General features: G+C 36.9%; 1 protein-coding gene across 1 annotated transcript in view; it reads right to left on the bottom strand.

Annotated features, from left to right (window-relative positions):
• The window catches only part of LOC100891940 (vesicle-associated membrane protein-associated protein A-like), a 29,582-nt gene extending 12,055 nt beyond the window's left edge, over positions 1-17,527 (bottom strand). The window contains exons 1-3 of the mRNA XM_030993784.1: positions 17,352-17,527; positions 14,012-14,164; positions 13,527-13,630 (exon numbers count right to left, since the gene is read on the bottom strand). Of these exons, the coding sequence (XP_030849644.1) occupies positions 13,527-13,630; positions 14,012-14,164; positions 17,352-17,409 (315 nt within the window). The 5' untranslated portion in view covers positions 17,410-17,527. The remainder of the gene's footprint in view (positions 1-13,526; positions 13,631-14,011; positions 14,165-17,351) is intronic.
• Between the last annotated feature and the right edge of the window lie 4,535 nt (positions 17,528-22,062).

Genomic DNA, 22,062 nt, shown 5'->3' with positions numbered 1-22,062 from the left:
CTCGTGAGAAAAAGCAAATATTTACTCTTATTATGGCACTAAGTATGGCAATGATAATGCGGTGAAGGTGAGGACAACAATCCGACTGAAGATAATCTTAATTGTGATATCAACGACGACGACGACGACGACGATGTGTCCAGTATTTTAAAGATTATGGCGATCAAGACAATGGAGGTGAAGATAATGACAGTGAACTATTTTCATTTAACATTATTTATCCGTTGAACTGCAGTCCATGGAGAGTGCATGTCTTCGCAAAATCGAAGTCTTCGGTTGAAAAGAAGTCAACGACTTTGCCTTCACATTTTAAAGTAAATGGACAAAATATGAACGGTCCACATGACATTGCAAATTCTTTTAATGACTTTTGTATTAATATTGTTTTGAATACATGCAAAACTATTCTGTTAATAATATGGCAAATTATAGAGATTTGTTGCCTCAACCATGTGCTGCATCTTTATTTTTAAAACCTGTTAATGCAAATGAAATAACTACAATTGTACAATCATTGAAAAGTACTCAAAGTTGTGGAGTAGATGATTTCAATCCAAGTGTAATTAAGAAAGTTGATTAAGAAATGTCTTTTTGTACAGGAAATATGCCGTCAGAAATGAAATAAGCCAGAGTCACTCCAATATACAAAAAAGATGATGTTCATAATTTAAGTAATTATAGACCAATCTCAGTTTCACCATTTTTTTTTTACACAAAATATTTTTTTGTGAGATAATGAAAAACTGAGTGTCAAATTTGAAAGAACATAATATCTAAATGACAAAATCATCTTTGTTTGATCAAAATCGGTTCAGAGACGGCTGAAATATAACGATTTCTTATACTTGTGTACCACCACAAATATTAGATATTTTGAAAAAATTGAAAAAGCCGTTGAAAAAAACGCAATAACGCCTTTTACGTCTTATTTCAACCAATGCCGATGTTTGTTTTTTTGTTGGCGTTTTCGTGCTGATTATATTACTCACAATTAGCTGACTCATGTATTGTTATTTTTAATTAAATAATTAATTAACGGTCACAGTGTTTTTTTGAAAGTGGAGCTGAATTGGTATGATCGTATTTGCTAAATTTCACACATTTGGGGGTCTAAAATTACCTTCATAGCAATTTTAGGTTATAAAAGGGCACTATCAATGTCATAGATAAGAATAAGAGCAATAACCATGCACTTTGAAGGCATTTGCGGTCTGAAAACAGAACTCAACTATCCCTTTAAATAATGCAATATTACATTCTTGCCAATATGGATTTACCAAAATAATAAGAATATGTCTTATGTCTGATTTAAATACCTATCAATACCGTTATTTCAACAACTACAGTTTTTAAATATTTATCAATTGAACCAATATTGTATATCACTCATGGTTTTTAAACATAAAACTGATAAACTACCGATTAATCTTGCCACTATGATGAAATGTAAACAATCTTTTCATAATTATGATACTAAAAATCCTGGTAATAATTGTATTAAAAAATGTCTATCAACAAGTTCTTTATTTACTTTGAGACACTTTGGCCCCAAAATATGGAATTCTCTCCCCAGAGATATCCGTGATAATACATTCTTTAACTCTTTAACATCTATAATTGAAAATACTTCATCTGTTTTTAAATCAATAATAATATTTGTATGTTAATATGTCTCCTATGTTTTGTACACTGTTTTGTTATAGTTATATATTTTATAGGCAATTGTTGGAACTTATATGTATTTTTTAATAACACGGACTGCCTCGACAGACCTTTTTTTGGATAGGTTCTCCAATTCTATTGCTGATTAACTTTGTAATATTCCAATATGTTTGTAGACATGTTTCCATTTTGTGTGTATTCTCTGTTTGCTATATTGTATATAATCTGAATATTGTGTGTTTTTTTAAATTTGAATTGAAATAAAACTTGAAACTGAAACTTGAACGTGGTGTAGCCTAGTTCCTTTGGGTTATACACTAATGTCCTTTGGCAGGGCATTACTCTTCATTTGCCACACTCCACCCAGGTGAGGTAAATGGGTACCTGGCAGGAATGAATTCCTTGAAATGCTGGAGCGCTGTAATGGCACCTAGGCTAAAGCCGGGGTAAAAATAAATGCGCCTCAGAATAGAATTTCTAGATAGACGGCGCTATAGAAATGCCTATTATTATTATTATTATCATCACAACCTAGGTCGCCTGGAAGACTTTTCTGAGTATGTTAACCTGCTTCGTTGAATTGAGGTTCACATGAATGTGTTAATTTGCATTAATATTTGCCACGATGCATAGTTAAACATCGAATGGAGGAAGCAACGAAAGATACATAATTACATCGTATAGTCTTATCAACCCAAGAAGGGATCAAAGCGCCCCCAAACGGAAAGGAACAAATGTTTGGGACTTTGTATTTAGTGGGAAAATTCCAAGCTACAGCAAAATCCATAAACGCCTTTCTTGTTTATACATGGGTTATGGAAAAGCTGCTGATTTGGATGTAAAGATGCAACCAAATTCACTTTTTCAAGCTAATATTTTTAGTTTTCATTATATCGAAAATATTTATTTCAAAATCAAGAAGTAAAAAGAAGTAAAACCAAAAAATGATGCAATAGCCTAGGATTGTGTTGACTTGCTATTTGTTGAAAATCCGAGAAATATGAGTTGAGTTGCGTTGAGCAAAAAAATAAAAAATAATAAGTGCTTTAACCTGGATAGAATGATAAACGTATTTTCCCTTAGCAAAATATCGATATATTCAGCTTCATCGTTGTAGCCTTGAATATTTCCCGCTTACATTGTGTTTGTTGCATCTCTGTAAAGGGTTACCGAACGTTGTTATCTATGATTCCATCATGAAAGGCAAATATGTACATCGTTCGGAAAGAGTGCAAAACACCTTTCAAGTCGAATGTAGATCAATAGAGTATTTTCGCATGATTGGAGGTGATTTCACACACAATTTCGCAATGTTAACCCACAATGTGCCATTAAAGCAGTTTTATACAGACCCTGCACGTAAATCCCGTACATTATTCTGCCTGGTATTCTTAGAGTTAATTTTTTGGGGGAGTCCTCTTGTTGATAATGCGGCGCCTGTTTTTGGCACCGCTTCCAACTTTAAAGTGGATACCATTGTGCATGGGGGGTTAATCGTGATATTGAATGTAACACACCGAATTTTGTATTGACCCTTTATGCTTTGAGATTGGATGATAAATTTCTAACGTGAATATCTATAATGATAATAATCTCCTACTACCCTCAAAGCCGCTGGATAGAGACAATAGGCCCGTTCACACAAAACAATTAGTGCGATTTGGATCGCGAAGCAAAGATCGATTTCTTTTTTTGCTACTGTTTACACATGTCAATTAAGTGCGAATTGGATCGTTCGAACACAGGGAGAATTCTCTCTCGACGGCAAGAACGTCCAAACTGCGAATGCGTGAGTCTCGACCGAGTTAGCGCGCATGGAATCCTGGAAAAATATTCTCAATTTATTCACACATACACACGGGCCGGCAAACTATCGTGATTATGCTGAAAATTCGCAAGACTTACTGCGAATTTGATCGCGAAAATTAGTGAAATTATTCTGTCCACACACGCAAAAAAACAACGGATTTTCTCTTTTTGTGTAGGTGTAAACTTCCCTATTATGAAGGATAATAATATGGAAAGGGTGTGGCGTTGACAAAGACATTTGAGAAAAGAATCCTCGATTAAAAATGTTAAAATGCAAACATTACTTACAATAAAAAAAAAGTCAAGGTCGTAAATTCACAGACACTTTTTACCCACATTAAAGATACTATGTCCCTTTTGCAGCCAACATCAAATTCTGTAGAACTGTGCAGGAATTACGAATATTTCATGTAATAATAATAGTGTAAACTTATTTATAAAATGGCTCTAGTATTTTAAGCATCGTGATTGGTCAATACGCGTCACATGACATTGAAAAAAATTTGATGCAAGCACGATTTTGCAGAAATGAGTGCAGAAAAAGCGCAGTAAAAAGTTATATTGCACGGTGCGTACGCGTGACCATGGAGATCCAGTGCGCGCGCGTACGTGTAGTACGCGCTCCCTCGAGTTGCATTGCAATTATTGTAGGCTACGCGTAGCTAATATTGTACGCTCCACCAGGATCCCCAGCGCAACGTACGCGTAGCTAGCTCTAGCTAGCTAGCTAGAGCGGCCAGCGGGGTATTATTAAAAAGCAAATTTTTATTTTACTTTTGCCTTGGATTTAGGCCTGTTTTGACTTTTGGATTTTATAATGAAGCCAGGAATTTCAGCTGTCTGATGTAGACTCGTCTCTAGACCCACTGTATGGATTTTATTTTTAATCAAGGCAATGAATCCCATTGACTTTTTGGTAAGCCTGCAATTGTGCAAGGTCTTAGTCTAATTAGAAGTAGAACCAACATAACTCTAGATCTAGATCTAGATCGAACTCTCGTAGACTCTAACTTATTAGATCTAAAGTTTTGTTTTTGCTATTTGTGTCGCTATTTTATAAAACAAATAACGCACTTGACCCTGTTGTGCAAAACGTAAATGCAGTAAACGCTCGGTTTCTTCAGATGGTTCGCACTGTCAACTCGCCGCAAGCGGCTCGTTGCACAGAGCGGCACCAATCTAAAGAAACCTCGCGCGTACTGCATTCACCGCTATTGCACTCTGGGACGTGCGTTATTTGTATAAGAGCGCACACACCGTCCAGGGACGCTCATGGCGCTAGCTCAGCAACAGTTCTCTTTGATACAAGTAAAGTAAATAATTTTGCAATATTTTTTGCGATATTTTGTTATAACCCATTTCAATCCTCAGCTCTGCCTGATGGGGCCTGGTGCCTATCTGCGAAATTTGAACATTATCAGTGTCCTAAAATGCAAATTATGCAAGAAAACCCGTTTACTTGTTAGACTTCACTGTCAGACACTATTGAGTGACTGACTGGCTTTATTTTCTTCTTTGGTAATAACATACATAAAATGAGCTGTAAAGGTTACATGAGCATTTGTCTACGTCACTCTTTGTAATATCCAAAATTGAATTGAATGAATCTTTGCGCAGCATAAAACGTACGACCATTCGGTACAATGGTCTGAAAATGAGACTGTTACTTACTGGCTCTATAGCTCTTAAGTCGATTCGACAACTAAAAGTCATTTGTCCCACTTAAAGGCATGTTCAAGCCCCCTTTTTTAAAGGAAGTTCTAAATTAGTATTATCTTTCAAACGCCGTTGGAATTTAACCTTTTCATTTTGTTTTGGTCTGCAAATGGGATATAGTACCTTAAAATCTATTCCATTGGTAAGCTTCACCTTTCAAGTCTATTGTACATCAATTGGGTATTTTTGCATGATTGGTATTTGATTTCACGCACAATTTCGTACTGTTAACCCATACTGTGCCATTAAATCTCTTCTATACAGACCCTGCACGTAAACCCTATACATTATCTTGCCTGGTATTCTTAGAGTTAATTTAAGAGGGGATTCCCCTTTTTGATTCCCTGTTCTTGGCACCGCTTCAATTCTAAGGTAGATACCATTGTGTATGTGTACACTCCAGGAATTTCAACCTCTTTGTTATTCAGTTTATGACAAAATAGAGTTCACAAAGTAAAAGAGACTCCATGGCTTATCTCTGTACAACTAGCCGAACGAAGAATTGAACTCTATCGTTTCGAGAGATAAACGAAATGTCGTTATATTAAAGTGGACTAAAATGAAGAGAGGGATGAATCAAACACTGGAAGATTTTAAATTCTATATGCTCAACCGAGGGCATACATACCATTATGAATAAGAAAAATTGAGCGATAAAAAGCAGCTCTTGTAAAAGAGATTTTACAATGGCTGGCTATGCTACGGTCCCGGCCCCCCACTCAGGTTTCAAAATGACCGCATGCGTGTTGCCAAAATGTCCTTTTCGTAACAAAAGAAAAAGGTCGAGCCGTATTGACTTTACACACCGGACTTTTGCTGAAAAGGGGGGGGGATGCTGAAAAAGGCTCGTATACAAAAGAAAAAGGTCGAGCCGTATTGACTTTACAAACCGGACTTTTGGTGAAAAGGGGGGGGGGGGGGTCGGTTGGAACACGCATATGCGTACCCTAAATAACACTGAGTGGGGGGGGGGCGGGGCTACGGTAAAGATACAATGTTGGGCTCGTTACCGAGCGTGAACCCGCTCAACAACTTGGTTAATGGAACAGGTTAGAGCTAGTATAATTGTGAATATACATAAACGTGGTTTGACAGTGACCAATGTAAAGGTGGTCAGATTATAGGTCTGTGTTCTCAATTAATTTTCAACATCAATGAAAGGCTACCCATACATGTGCGTGTGTGTGTGTGTGTGTGTGTGTGTGTCTATCTGACTGTATTGTTCGATGCACTGTTTTATTCCTCACCCAGTAACTTGGCGCAAGTGAGATCTGGCAGTCTTGAAAAGATTGTCTGATGTTCAGTCATGCATGCAGGGATTCAAATGAAAATGGTACCTAAATGTACGGGGAGGATAACTCTATCAACACATGTCATGCAACCCATGATTAAATATTCATACTTCAAACAATACAACTTTTAGAAAGTGGGACATTTTTTTGACTCACTCTGTACTGTTAGATTGGACGATAAATTTCTAAAATGAACTTTTATAATGATAATAATCTCCTAATACCCTCAAAACCGCTGGATAGAAATATTATGTAGGCTAATATGGAAAGAATGTGGCGTTGACGAAGACATTCGAGGAAAGTATAAAACCTTGATTAAAAATGTTAAAGTCATACAACACTTACATGAAATATACCATTTCCTAAATTCATGCACAATTTTTACCCACGTCAACAACTATTGCATAAGTCAGCTTCTTCTGCTTGACGGTCAGAACGGTTACATATATTCATTTTGGGAAAGCATTGTCCTGAACACTGCTAGGTTTTGTAGTAATTAAGGACTTTTGCTAGTACTTCTTTACCCGTTCAGAATTACGCACGCCTTTTCCTTTTGTCAAATACCGAAGATAATATAACTGGATTATTTCCCGCTTACCTGACGTATGTTTCATCTCAGTAAAGGGTTATCGTACTTTGTTATCTAAGATTCCATCATGAAAGGCAAATATTTACATTGTTTGGAAAAAGAGCAAAACACCTTTCAAGTCTAGTGCAGATCAATTTTCGCTTGATTGGATGTGATTTCACGCACAATTTCGTAATGTTAACCCACAATGTGCCATTAAAGCTCTTCTATACAGACCCAGCACGTAAATCCCGTACATTATTCTGCCTGGTATTCTTAGAGTTAATTTTTTGGGGAGTCCTCTTTTTGATAAAGCGGCGCCTGTTTTTGGCACCGCTTCCAATTCTAAAGTGGATACCACTGTGTATGTGTACACTCCAGGAATTTTAACCTCTTTGTCATTCAGTTTTGTGACAAAATAGAATTTACAAAGTAAAAGAGGCTTCCTGGCTTATCTCCTTACAACTAGCCAAAGTATTGAACTCTATCATTTCGAGAAGAAAATGCGGAATGAAATGTAGAGAGGGATGAGTCAAGCACCGGATGATTTTACATTCGATATGCTCAATCAAGGGCTTAAAAATGATTAGAAATAAGAATATTTGAGAGATAAAAAGCCGAACTTGTAAAATAGATGGTAGAATGTCTGGCTGTGGCACGATGAGGATAACATTTTGGGCTTTTTATCCAACGTGACTTCGTTCAAGAATTAGAAAAATGGAACAGAGTTTAACAAGTATGATTATAAAATGACATTACGCTTGACAGTAACCGAGGTATAGGTGATCAGATTATAGGTCTGTGGTATCAATCAATTTTTAAGAACGATGAGAGGCTACCCATACGTTTGTGAGTGCGTATGTGTGTATGTTTGGAGAAGGGGAGGGGAGGCGGTATTATTTATCATGATCTTGAATGTAAACACACCGACTTTTAGTTTTAAAGCGATTTTTAATGACCCTTGATTATTTGAGATTGGACGTTACATTATTAAATAGAAATTTGTAATGATGATAATTCCCTAATACCCTCAATACCGCTGGAAAGAGATATCTACGGTGTATATCGAAAGGGTGTGTAGCTGAAGAAGACATTCGAGGAAAGTCAGATACACCCCCCCCCCCCCCCTCAACATTGGTTGTGTCGAAAGGACGCGGTGAGCGCTCTATCACCCCTTACGAGACACCTAGGAAAGGTGGTGGAGTATCTCTATTTGTTCTTGCATAATTCCCATTTTGATTAATAAGATAATACAAATTAATAAACAGATGACAAAATAATATGTCCAAGAAACTTATGATTAACGCATTTTGATTTCGCATTCATGTACTCTACAAGTTCTCCTAGGATGAACACAGGATAGGGCAGACATTTAAGTATAAGTTGGGGCATATTCATTCTATCAAAAAAAATTCAGGTAGGGAAAAGAACCTTGACGAAATCGGGAGTGTGCGCCCATTATACTTAGACAAAGAAAACCATGCGAGCCTACAAAAGCCGCTCCAAGCTTCACTGCATTCTCCACTGCATTCCATTGTATGGGTGCCTGGCATGCCAAACTTTTTTTCTTTCTTTCCGGCGGGGGCGGACTTACTTTGTGATGTTTCAAGGGGTGCTTGACTGAATATGTGATTTCTATCTATAAAACGTGTTGTCTGCACCCAAGCTTCTTGCAGCCATGGATCAGCATAATTCAATTTGGTTACCTTAATTTCATATGATATGACACTAAGGTTATCGCGACATTGCATTAATTACAATTTGAATGCATACAATACATACAATATAATTGACAAGTTCGTTAATGTATGGACATTCTTTACACATAACAAATATATTGCATTAGATAGCTTATTATACTTATATGGTCAGAATGGTTACATACATTCATTTGGGAAAGATTTATGCCCATAACTGCTACGCTTTGTAGTAAATAAGGATTTTCGCTTGTACTTTTTGACCTGGTCAAAATGACTCCCGTCTTTTACCTTTTGTCAAATACCGATCATAGCAGCTCATGGCATTGTGGAATTGATAAGTTCCCGCTTACATGACGTCTGTTGCATCTCAGGAAAGGCATATCATACTTTATTATCTATGATTTGACGATCAAAGGAAAATATGTACATTGTTTGGAAAACCTTTAAAGTCCATTAAAGATGAATAGAGTATACAAACTAGATTTGCAATACTTGTTTGGAACAAGTATAGGTGGGCTGATCCAACAAAAAATCGAGACAAAATAAAGGGCACATTTCAGATATCTTATTGTCTCAGCTACAACATACTCGAAGTTCAGCGTAAACGAAGCTAAAAAGACGGAGATATTGTTCGCGAAAGTCTGAAATGTAGAACCCAGTTTTTGAGAAAAAGTAATGTTCCATAGAGAATACACGCAAAATGTGAAAAATTGACATGCCTCTTTTAATCGCAAAAATACGACATGATGCTTTTGTCAAAAAGAAAAATCGTGACCACTACATTTGTAGAAAATTGTCTCAGCTAGAACATATCAAAATTAGGAAGAAAATTGATCAATATTTACAGAGATACAATCAATTTTCCATAAATATGCTGACGTCATAATATGCAAATTAAAATTTTGAGTTCGGAGGCCATTATGATGACGTCATGAATTAATTGAGGGTCAAATGAGACATGAAACAATATCTCCGAATCATATTCTATTAAAATATGAAAACAAATTGGGGTCACCTTGCATCTTAAAGAGCTACAATGGATTTTGAATAGGCATGTTTTTGCATACATATGCTATGTATTACAAGAGCTCGCGCGCACGGAAATTTATGTAAACGGTCAATCATTCCGGTATCAATAGTTATAAAGAGACAAACATGGTATCAATTTGTTTGTAAAAATATGTGGAATATCAAGAAAGAAAAAAAATGCGCGAAAACGCGCGCGCACGCGCGCGCATGCGCGTGTGAGCGATTTTTTATAAAATGCTTAAAATGGCCTAAAACGTATGCAAAATGATTTTGAGACTATGTTGAGCATTTCAAAATTTTGCGCGCGCACCACGCGCGGACGTACCCGTACGCGCGCGTTTTTTTACATGAAATTGACCGGACGGGTATTGACCTTAATCATGATAAATATGAATGAGAAATGCCTTTCTATTATGAAGATATGATCATGAATTGATTTTCCGAAAATTTTACAAAATGGCGCCTAGATGACGTCATCAGTGAAGGTCAATGTTGAAAACGTTATTGTGCTTCGTACATATGCCTATACATATGTGTGTCAAATTTGAAGGCATTTGATTAAGCCATTTCCAAGTAATCGTGCTTACAAAAAAGTGGTTAGAAATAAGAAAAAGATACTAGATTTGTAATACTTGTTTGGAACAAGTATAGGTGGGCTGGTCCAACTAAAATCTGAGACAAAATAAAGGGCACATTTGAGATAGCTTATTGTCTCAGCTACAACATACTCGAAGCTCAGCGTAAACGAAGCTAAAACGACGGAGATATTGCTCGCAAAAGACGGGAATGTAGAATCCAGTTTTAAGAAAAAATCATGTCCTATTGAGAATACACGCAAAATGTGAAAAATTGACATGCCTCCTTTAATCGCCAAAAATACGCCATGATGCCTTTGTCAAAATAAAAAATTGTGGCAATTTTTTTGTAGAAATTTGTTTTAGCTAGTACATATCAAAATCTGTAGGAAAAAAAAATCAATATTTACAGAGATACAATCAATTTTCCAAAAATATGCTGACGTCATAATATGCAAATGGAAATTTTGAGTTCACAGGCAATTATGATGACGTCATGACATAATTGAGGGTCAAATGAGACATACAAATCATGTCTCTGACTCATACTCTATCAAAATATGAAGAAAAAAATTGGGGTTCCCAGTTGCATCCCAAAGAGCTACAATGGATTTTGTATAGGCATGTTTTTGCCCATATATCCTATGTATTACAAGAGCTCGCGCGCACGGACATTTATGTTAAACGGTCGATCATTCCGTTATCAATGGTCATAAAGAGACAAACATGGTATCAATTTGTTTGTAAAAATATGTGAAAACTATGAAAGGAAAAAAAATGGCGATTCTATGTTGTGTAATAGTTTTACGTTCGAAAACGCGCACGCATGCGCGTGTGTGCGATTTTTTATAAAATGCTTAGAATGGCCAAAAACGTATGCAAAATAATTTTGATACGATTTTGAGCATTTTGAAATTTTGCGCGCACATTGACGCGCGTACGTACGCGCACGCGCTCGTTATTTGACCTGCAATTGACCGGACGGATATTGACCTTTATCATAATAAATATGAATGAGAAATGCCTTTCCGTTATGAAGATATCATCATGAATTGATTTTCCGAAAATTTTACAAAATGGCGCCTAGATGACGTCATCAGTGAGGGTCAATGTTGAAAACATTATTGTGCTTTGTACATATGCCTATACATGTGTGTGCCAAATTTAAAGGTATTTGATTGAGCCATTTTTAAGTAATCGTGCTTACAAAAAAGTGGTTAGATGTAAGAAAAATAAATAAATAAATAAATAAAGGCAACTTTAACGAAATTATAAGGTGGTCTGTACGTTATACAGCCCACCTGATAAATAAATAATAAAGGCAATTCTAACGAAATTATAAGGTGGTCTGTACGTTATACAGCCCACCTGATAAATAAAGGTAATTCTAACGAAATTATAAGGTGGTCTGTACGTTATACAGCCCACCTGATAAATAAAGGCAATTCTAACGAAATTATAAGGTGGTCTGTACGTTATACAGCCCACCTCATAATAGTTAATACTATTAATAAAATCAATGAACACGTACATTAATAGATTTAAATAAAATCAAGATAACTTAAGGATTAAGATATTCGCTGGAAAAAACAGACTTCATAATTACTGTTTTTACACTGGCAATATTTTGCTTAACCCCGTACTATAAGTGGGGTTAAGGGGGGGGGGGGGTCTTAGCCCCACCTATAGTACGGGGTTAACGCCACCTATCAATAGTACGGGGTTAAGCAAAATATTGCCAGTGTAAAAACAGTAATTATGAAGTAAAAATAGCAGGGCTAACTCCGCAATTGTGGTGCTAACTCTTGCTAACCCCGCAATTGACGTGCCAAGCAAATGAATGAGAACAGAAACGAAAAAAAGTCCGGAACTACGCAATGGAGCGTATCGCAGCTGGTCAGATGCGAAGTATGTCAAATCATAACATTCACGATACCCGGGGTTAACGAATTGCAGTGAGAACAGGGTGAATTTTCTTATTCCGGAAGAGGCGCTAGTACGGGACTAAAAACAGCGTGTGTGAAAAGCCCCAACAAATAGTCTGGGGTTAAGGATAGTACGGGGCTAAGCAAAGTACGGGGTTAAGCAAAACCAGTGTGAAAAGAGTAATAGTTCACTGGACAAATATATGATAATCCACTTTATTTGACAGAAATACTGACAGAACACTGGGAGCAGCATCACCAAAAATGATAGGTGTGTATATTATACCAAGATCCACCTCCATACAAAATTTGAATGAAATCCGTCAAGGAATGTGACAGTTAGTGCGCACACAAGAATATGACGCGGCGGACGCTGCGTAATCCAAAGTATCGTCCAGCATACTGCCAGGGGATACATTGTACATTATATACCTCACTTAAGTAATCCAGCAATCTGATTGGTCGAAATTGCATTCATAAACTTCAGCTGTTCCTGTAAAATTCCCGGTAACCATGGTTAAAACAGTTCAAAATCCCAATAATCATGGTTATTAAGAAAATAGGTCAGTCTCCATGGTTACCCCATAGGTTTACATGTTAAACAATGGTTTGAGCGATCGAGGATACCGTATGTGTGCGAAGGATTGGTCGGTAATTTCAATACAATTTAATCTCGATCGATCTTACCGACAATTTTATCTTGCATTGTTGACATGAAGACGAAAATAAACTTTCAAAAACAAAAAAACAACATCTGCCGATAGATCTTGATCTAAGTTCGTGCCAATATGCATTGCAAAAGTAAAAGAAGGGTGCTTTTGCGAAGCATTCATCACGCCGAAGCCGGTTTCAATCCATTTTAATGTATATATTGTACAGAACTGCCAAGCATGTTAACAGCGCGCGATGGCCGAGTGGTGTAAGGCGTTGGTTTAAGATGCATCACTCAATGTACGCAAGAGTTCGAATCTCACCTTCGACAAATAAAAAAAGTATTTTTTATTTTTTAGTCTATTTTTTTCGGCATATAAAAGTATTAATGACTGCTTTAATATTCGAGAAATAGTTGTTTTTATACGCTCTCGGGAAGGTTACAATTGGGCTATTCCCCTCGGCACGCCTCGGGTAATAGCACAGTTCTAACCTTCCCTTGAGCGTATAAAAACAACTATTTTTCTCAAAGCAGTCATTAATACTATATTAGCAACCCTTGAATGATCCCTAAAGTGAAAAGATGAGCTAATACATACCACTGCTTCCAAGTCAATATCTGCCTTTGGTATGACGATTGATTGTACCATGAATTTGTGATTGTACTTCTCATTTGGATCAAAGTGAAAGGGTTGTAGCATTACTACAGCAGAAAAAGAATAGAAGGAAAAGGGAAGAAAGAACATTAATAGTAAGTTCTGTATGCATGCTCTTTAGTATACTTTTCATCTCTTCTTCACGAATATTAATTTTGTATGTTTACCTGTAAGTCTTATTCAGCATGCTTACAATGAATTAAATATTCAAATAATGCAATCAATACAATCTTCTTTTCATTTTGGGGAATGGAAGGGAGATCTTGAGGTTTGAAATCCCAATCTACACAATTTATCACATCATAAATTCTTACTCTGGATACAAATTATGTTACAGGTCTGTCCGTCTCTCTCTCTCTGTCTCTCTGTCTTTTTCATTAATCTCCTTCCCCTTCTTATTCAAATTCCTTCCATACCATAGTACCTACCTGAAACAGTGACGTTCTGATTGGGAATCATGATTCCACTTTTCGGTCTCACACAGTACCTACTTTGTGTTGTTGTTTGGATCTTAAAGCAGATAATTTTGTCCGATGGATTTGAAAGTGTCAGCTCAGATGTGACAACATCTGTAAATGGACCTGAAATGAAAAAAAAAAATAAAACAAAAAACAGATGAATACTAAAAATAGAGTTGACTTGACTTAGAAGTTATCTTGGAGTCAGACTAAACGTAAACTTAAGAAAATGATGGCCTCATGGTCTAACAACATGAACAAAGTCCAAACTGGTCAGAGCCAGAGGTCAACTAGTAGAGGCACTATGGGAGACTCTTTTCTATTTGAGAGTTGAGACACTGTCTGTATTGTCAGAGACTTTTGTCAAAATATTTGGTAGCATATTTGGGAGCCCCAGAGCTTTATTTGGGATACCAGCATCACTACCAGTTTCCTTTCTTTACATTTGTTACAAAGAGATCACCTTGGCTTAAATTGAAAATGTGATAAGTAGATTCCTCATGACAAATTACCCCTTTTTATCGTCTATTTTAAAAACTCATTGTCTACATTTGTTTTCATAACCCTTTTCTCTTTTGTTTAAAGATCCATAAACAAAACTACTGGGCTCCCGACCTCAGTGCAGAGAGGAAAAGGTCTGGCTGGAAAAAAGGAACATATCTGTGGATGTTGTTTCTTTTGTCCTTTTGTAATCTTAATTTCAAATACGAATCATGATGGCAGTCTCTCAGTCTCAAGTTGGGAAACAGTCTCCCAATACGGTCATTGAAAGTATCGCTAAATGTTAGATGCTGAATCACCAATACTTCCAGCACTTCAGGGTTGTTCATTCTTTTTGCAATTCAGCATTACATTGACAATGAGAAATCAGTGTTATTTTTTTGTATACCGATTTTTTTATACACAAGATTCTGGCCAGGATCAACATTACAAACTCCTGTCAGAGGTCAACATTTTTGTGATGTAAATCGCATGACAGTTAATGCCAACAGGATTCATGTACTGCCAAGTCTGTTTCATGTCCATGACCATGATAGTGATATAGGTAGGCGCATGCTTAGTAAGGCTTGGCCTTGACATAAAGCTTCAGTCTCTCTATATCGTCGGTTGTTCCGCTGAGACTACGTCTGGCTCCACTAGACCTCCGATTATAGAGACTGAAGTTCGTCCTATGGGGACTCTACGGAACAAATGGTTCGGTTCGGTCGAACCGCGATTAATGAGATATGAAACAAGATTTTCACTCTTTACATCCTCATAAATGTTGCAATATTACAATAATTAGAATCTATATTAGAAAAAGTAAAAAATAACGTATATATAGCTTATTTGACTTACGATAGCTTGCTCATCTAGATCCTAAATTAATGATTAATCCGAGAAAGTCTCCTAGTCAAAATGATTCGTTGTCAGCCATCTTGGTTTAAGTTGATGAATATTCATTTTTTCTTTGCGAACGTCCAATAGCTACTGTAGCTACGTACAAGTCAGCCCGGTTTGACCCACGAAACGAGCGCTCTGATTGGCTATTGGCTATGTTTTAGTAGGTTGACCCGGAAATATATCGGCCGCCGGGTCATAAAGCTAAATGTTCGAGTGCATGAACGTACTGTTTCACGGTTCGGAGATACAAATTGGATAATTCATATAAGTAAGTTCGTAAATTTCGCATTTAATAATAAGTTATCAAATTTTGATAACTGTAATTAGGAGATAGGCAAACCAACCTAAATTACATCTGATTAAGAAATCAGAAAATTAGATCTAAATTAAGAAAATCGGGGAGAAAATGTCGCGAACGAAAATGTGTTCATCGCTGGCTCTAGATTACCCCCAGGGTGCGAAATCTTTGCAGTACCGTCTGTATTGGGGAATGTCAACAAATGTCAGTTTTATTTAAAGAAATGACCCAAATCAGACGTTTATTTTTGTATAGGCTTGGCCTTGCCCTTGGTGATAATTATTTTTGATTAAACATATGAATTACTAAGTAAAAGACAAAGCCTGTAACCGTAAGGCTAGTCGAGTCTTAGACCGAAAAATGTATGTCGCTTGCGTTCGTTAGCCTCTGTTTTGGGTAGGGTCGGCTACTCTCTTTAAGTCAAGTCTGTCCTGTTACATTAGTCAGGAAAGGGGAAAGAACTAAGAAGTCTATCTTTGATTGTCTGCATAAACGAGGATCGCCTTCGTAAATGCGGACAGACGTGTCCGTAAAAATAAGGATCGTCTTCATTTTCGCAGACGTTTCACATTTCCAATCTGCGCGTTGGCGATGCGAAAAACGGATTCCACAATGATTTTCTAGATGCATTTTATTTTTACATTGACTTTGTACAGAGACTGTCACGTTATGAGTGATAAATCCTTGGGAAGACGGACAAACCATCAAAGTAGACGGTGGACTGGGGTAATTTTCTTATGTGGAATCCGTTTTTTGCATCGCCAGTGCGCAGTTCAGGAACTCGAAACCGCCAGAGCGCCTATGAAGAAAAACGTGCAGACGATCCCTATTTTTGAGGACGCAATTTGACCGTGTTTACGAGGATATCCTTTCATGCGGATAAACCTCATTCCCGGACAAAGCGCCCTTAGAACTCTACCGATCATAATCATATTCGTTCAAATCGCTGAATCGGCAAAGCCATGTCATTGTCGTTGACGAAATAGTCTAGTGCTCTGCACTCCAGCAAAGCATAGAGAGTCAATGCTAATGCGTATTGACATCTAGCACTCCATTCATGCTGTGAGCCAGGTAATATTAGACCCGTACACAGATATACACGCCTCCAAATATTCCCTAGACTTTACACAATCATGCCGATGCAGCTGTAAGCAAAGTTTGACACTAGACTTACAATTTGAATTTGTTTAATTATTATTTTTAACATCAGTAAGTTGAAAAAAAAAGGTATTTTACTGCTATATAGGTGTCTTCAATTGTCACTAAAGTACCGATTTTGAGTAAAATCAGTTGAGTTTTGTAAAGTGGTGTTTGAAATGTTGAGAATCAAAAGCACAGCTTTTACTACACAGCCAGGATAATGATGCTCCTATGTGTGGTGCTCTGCTGGTCAGAGAATGAGCAGATGAGCGGTTTCCTAGACTATTTCATGATAATGCCAAACATCTAAAAAAATTCTTACATAGAAACTAAAAACCAAGATAAATATCAAAGTCAGCTGCCAAATCTTGTATCTAACGTTCAAAAAAATAACACACATGTCACATGATGATGATCAGATCAATGCAAATCAAATGAGAAAACAAATTGAAACGAGTAAAAACAAATCAAAACCAAAAAAGTGTTTACCTCGGAAACGGAGTTCCGTTGGTGGTTTGATTGCAAGGAGTTGATCTGGCTTCGACATTGTTATTATATTCCTCTAGAAATAAGGTGCAAGAAGATTATTTGGATGCAGAGAAATGTACAGTCCAACCAAAACTTCGCAAAATAAACGCATATCTCTCACCGGCAATTCAAGATTAGTACACGTCGGCTATATAGCAGCGTAGCACAGTGACTTAATGTAGATTTCGCTGCGATACGGCAGATCCCGGGTTTATGCGAAGTGTGCACGTCGTAAATTGCATTGTGGGTGCATAGTGGGATAAGCTTATCTCTTATTCCTGATTAATATACCGGTACGAGATTATTATACAGGTCCATTTTTTCCAGTGGCGGAGTGGTAGTTGAATATGCGGCTCATGAAATAGCCATCAATACGTGAGGTTATGATAATACTGCCTGGATATGAGAATATACGACATTGTTGTGACTTTTGATAATTCGTTGGGAAACTTTCGGATGGATGTATAAGTAAAGAATCCTCCTTGCAATAAGAGCGGAATTAGGCCTTCTCATGCAGGGGCGCGAATAAAAAAAAGGGGGGGATTTATATCCCCCCATATGGTGTCACAGAAACATGATTAGGATTCCCTCTCCAGTTCCTCAGACCATGGTATGGTCCATGAATGCTCTGACTCGATCAGGCCGCGCAGGTTAGATGGTGACTTTGAAACAATTAATAATTCCATATACATATGGCACCTGTCTATACAGACCACACAAGGTACAAGAAAAGTGGTCTTTATAGGAAGGTGGTCTTTGATTACAGGTTCCTATAGTAGGCTACATTTTTCAATGAGAAAGTGTGGTCTTTGTAGACAGGTGGTCTTTCTATATTCAGGTGATCACTAAAGCAGGTTTGGCTGTATCACAAATCATAATACCTTTTTTATAGTAATTTATGTGCATTGAACAAATAATGACAGTCGCCCATGAATAAGTGGAAAGTTTTAGTAAAGGGAATCACAACAATGAGATTCAAGTCGATCGATCTATATCTTGCGAAGGTGCTCTCTTTGTAAGCTAGTGCCCCATGCATCACAATATAGCCAAGGTATACGCGGAGGGAAAAGACCACGTCCCGCGCGCACCCTCCTCCTTATCAACAACATTGTAAATAAGCATCTCATTCCCAAGCTTGGCAGCTCCCCCCCCCCCCCCCCCACCATCGTTTCAGTGCTCCCTCGATAACGCAATAAGCCTTTTCGTAATTACCATTTGCGCATGCGCGATAATCACGGCCAGTATTTCCGGGTCAGGTCATTTCTGATAGAAAATGCGAAATTCGGGCTGACGATCTTTGTGTGTACAGCTCCTGCATTGCCTACGACCTTTGCGAAAAACCGACCCATACTTTTACTCCTTTAGCAAAGTTTAGGTCAGGCATCGCCACTAGGAACTTGGAAACATATTGTTGAAAGGTAAATTTTAACATTATTGTCTCTTAAAATAACAATTAATATCCAACTAAATGTTTTAGAAGGTATTTGTGTGTGTGTTGTTCTGACACGTCTCGCTCGTTTCTGCTTCACTATCCTATCGTCCGCTATAAATTTGGTGGATGGTTTACCGAAATAAAAAAAAAAAATTAAATCGTCCAAGATATCGACGAAGGCGTGAATATTTGGTTAGAATGAAAAATTTAGTGACATAAGAAATGGAAATGTATAACATATGCAATAATTTACCGACCTGCACTGGGGTTTAAAATCTGATTTCAAATTTTGGTCCCATATATTCAATTTGATGTTTGTTGTACCAACATAATGTTTATAAATGGGCCCCTCTTTCTGCTGCTTTGTACGTACCGTCTAGGCCTAGTGCCCAGTGACTGCCCACTTAATGTTAACGTGTACTAGAAATTCACTATTGTTTCTCCCTTTACATTACAGGCTACTACTAGTGGGCTAAAGGCACCAGACCTGTGTACTTCATCATGAATTGCAACTTAGTTGGTTGCTCTAATAATACGTATCGATTGGAAAAATGGCACACTCAGCTATGTGATGTCCATGGACTTTAATTTGGAAGTTGTGTGTGCAAACCACCATTTACACTCTTCCCCTTTCCAACTGAGAGAAAAGACCAAGAGGCCCGCAAGCGGTGGGCTATGCTAGTCAACAGGAAAACACAAACAGGTGCTAACTGGCAACCAAACCATGGGTCAAGGATTTGTTCTTTACATTTCAAAGATGGAGAACCAACAGTTGCATGGCCTGACCCAGCAGTAAACTTAGGCTATTGCCATGTGCCATCCAAATCACGAAGAGAACCACCGAAAAAAAGAGGTACTGGACAGGTTAAAAAAAAGAAAGCTCTCCCAGAGCATCCCCAAGGGCTAAACTTGAAAGGACCCCACAAAAACCGGGACCACAAAGATCACTTGGTACACTGCAAGAATTTGTACTAGTACTCATGAAATTACGGTTGGCCTTAAATATCACTTTCTTGTGAAGCTTATTTGGGATCACAAAGAGTACAGTGTCTCAGATTTTTAACCCTTGGATCAAGTTTTTGGCAAGTGAACAACGTCCACTGATTTTCTTGCCTGGTCAATTGTCAACATTATTGTTAATGCCCTAGTCCTTGAAAGATAAGTACAAACGTCTTAGGTGTACAATAGATTGCACAGAGATCTTTATTGAACGTCCAAGGAACTTGGCTAGTCAGGCTTGTACTTGGTCAGATTATAAAAAAACATAATACTGTCAAGTTTCTGATTGTCATTGCACCAAATGGCATGATAACTTTTCTATCTCAGGCATGGGGAGGAAGGGCAACAGATGTGCACATTACAAGAGAGTCTGGCTTTTATAACTTGATTGATGCAGGGGATGTTGTCCTTGCTGATAGAGGGTTTGTTATAAAAGAAGACCTTCTGCTTCGAGGGGCAAGACTTGAAATACCTCCTCCAAGTAAAGGCAAAGAGCAGCAGACCCCCAATAATGTGGCAAAAACAAAGAAGATCGCCAATGCAAGGATACATGTTGAGCGTGCAATTGGGAGGATGAAATGATTTGCTATTTTACAGGAACCTGTGCCTATTACACTGCCTTAGATCGATGATATTGTCATTGTTTGTGCTGCTCTTGTCAACCTGCGCAAGCCACTGGTCAAGTGAATTTGATATGTTAAGATGCTTTTTTTTTAAATGCATTGTGGGCCACATGTACCATATTGTGTGTAACATTCCCTCCATATACAACTCTTATCACCATCACAAATACAAACCAACATCACTTAGAGATTAGCAAGCCTCAAGATATATCATGTTTGAGTTTAATTACATGTAAACATTTGGCATGTACATGCAATTTATTTATATTTTTCCAGCTGAATCAAGAAAAGCTATTAACATGTAGAAATACAACGTGTGAGTTACTGAACGACAAGTCAGTCAAAATTATGGATGTGATGTAATTCATACCGATTCTTCCCTATGTATCATACTGTTCATACAAATGATAAACAAACAATGGTTGTGATTTAGTAAATAAACACGTACCAAACTACCAATGCAGAATAATTTTAAATAATTTGGAAGAAATGCACTGTGTTTTTTTTTAGTTTATTTATACATGTATCATGTACCTCAGTGAAAAATTTAGCTGTGGTAAGATAAAAAAATTAAATGCTCTGGAAAAGAACAATCACTCTAAAAAAAAATTGAGTATCTGAAGCAATATACAGTAGTTCACATTGAAGTCAGGTAAGGTACATGTATGAAGTGAATCTTTGTTGTAAAAAATCAGAAGTATACAAAGTTACAAACATAAATCAACATGTAATTTTGTTGACTGGAATACTAGCACATGTAAATGTACTCATAATAATAAAAACAGTAGATGAAATGATTCATGAGGTTCCATGTAATTATGTTGATTTGTGTCATTATAAATATATTAAAAAACATGCAGTTTATTTTATGTATACAATGTACATTCCCAGATAATCCAACTGAAAATGCCACAACAAAATACATTTATACAAATCTAGGGGGAAAATATGAATCGAATTTTTTATAACTGTTTCTACAAATGAGCTAATACTCAAAATTACCATAAAATATTTACTTCAGAAATAATTGTTGTTCATAACTCTGTACATGTTTTATTTAAAAAAAACGACCCAGTAATATTTCATATATTATTCATATTCAAATTTATTGTCCAATGATTGGAAATTTGTTTCATTTGCATGTCAGTACAAGATTACAAACATCAATAAGATACAAATGGGTACAGAGTAGAACATTTAACTTGAACATAGGTTACAACAAATGGTAACAACAAATGCGATAGTTCAACATGCAGACTAAAATTCGATTCATAATTCAGACTAAGTAGTTAACATCAATTCATAGTTCGGATTAAATTCAATTCGCAATTCCGATTAAATACAATTAAAGATTCAGACCAATTTAATTTGTAATTTAGATCAAATCCGTTTCAAATCCCGATCACATTCAATTCGTAATTCAGATTAAAATAAAATTAACAAAATCAAATCACATTCAATTTATAATTCAGACTAAGTAAGTAGATTAAAGTCATAGTTCGGGTTAAATTAAGTTCACAATTCAAATTCAATACAATTCATGATTCAGGCAAATTCAATTCATATTTCAGAAAATAATTCAATTCAATTCAGGTTTCTCAATTCATTTGTGCCTAGC

Source organism: Strongylocentrotus purpuratus, unplaced genomic scaffold (genome assembly GCF_000002235.5).
Source record: "Strongylocentrotus purpuratus isolate Spur 01 unplaced genomic scaffold, Spur_5.0 spur5_scaffold_20, whole genome shotgun sequence".
NCBI lineage: Eukaryota > Metazoa > Echinodermata > Echinoidea > Camarodonta > Strongylocentrotidae > Strongylocentrotus > Strongylocentrotus purpuratus.
Note: the sequence above shows the minus strand (reverse complement) of the source record. Positions and strands in the feature narration are given on the sequence as shown.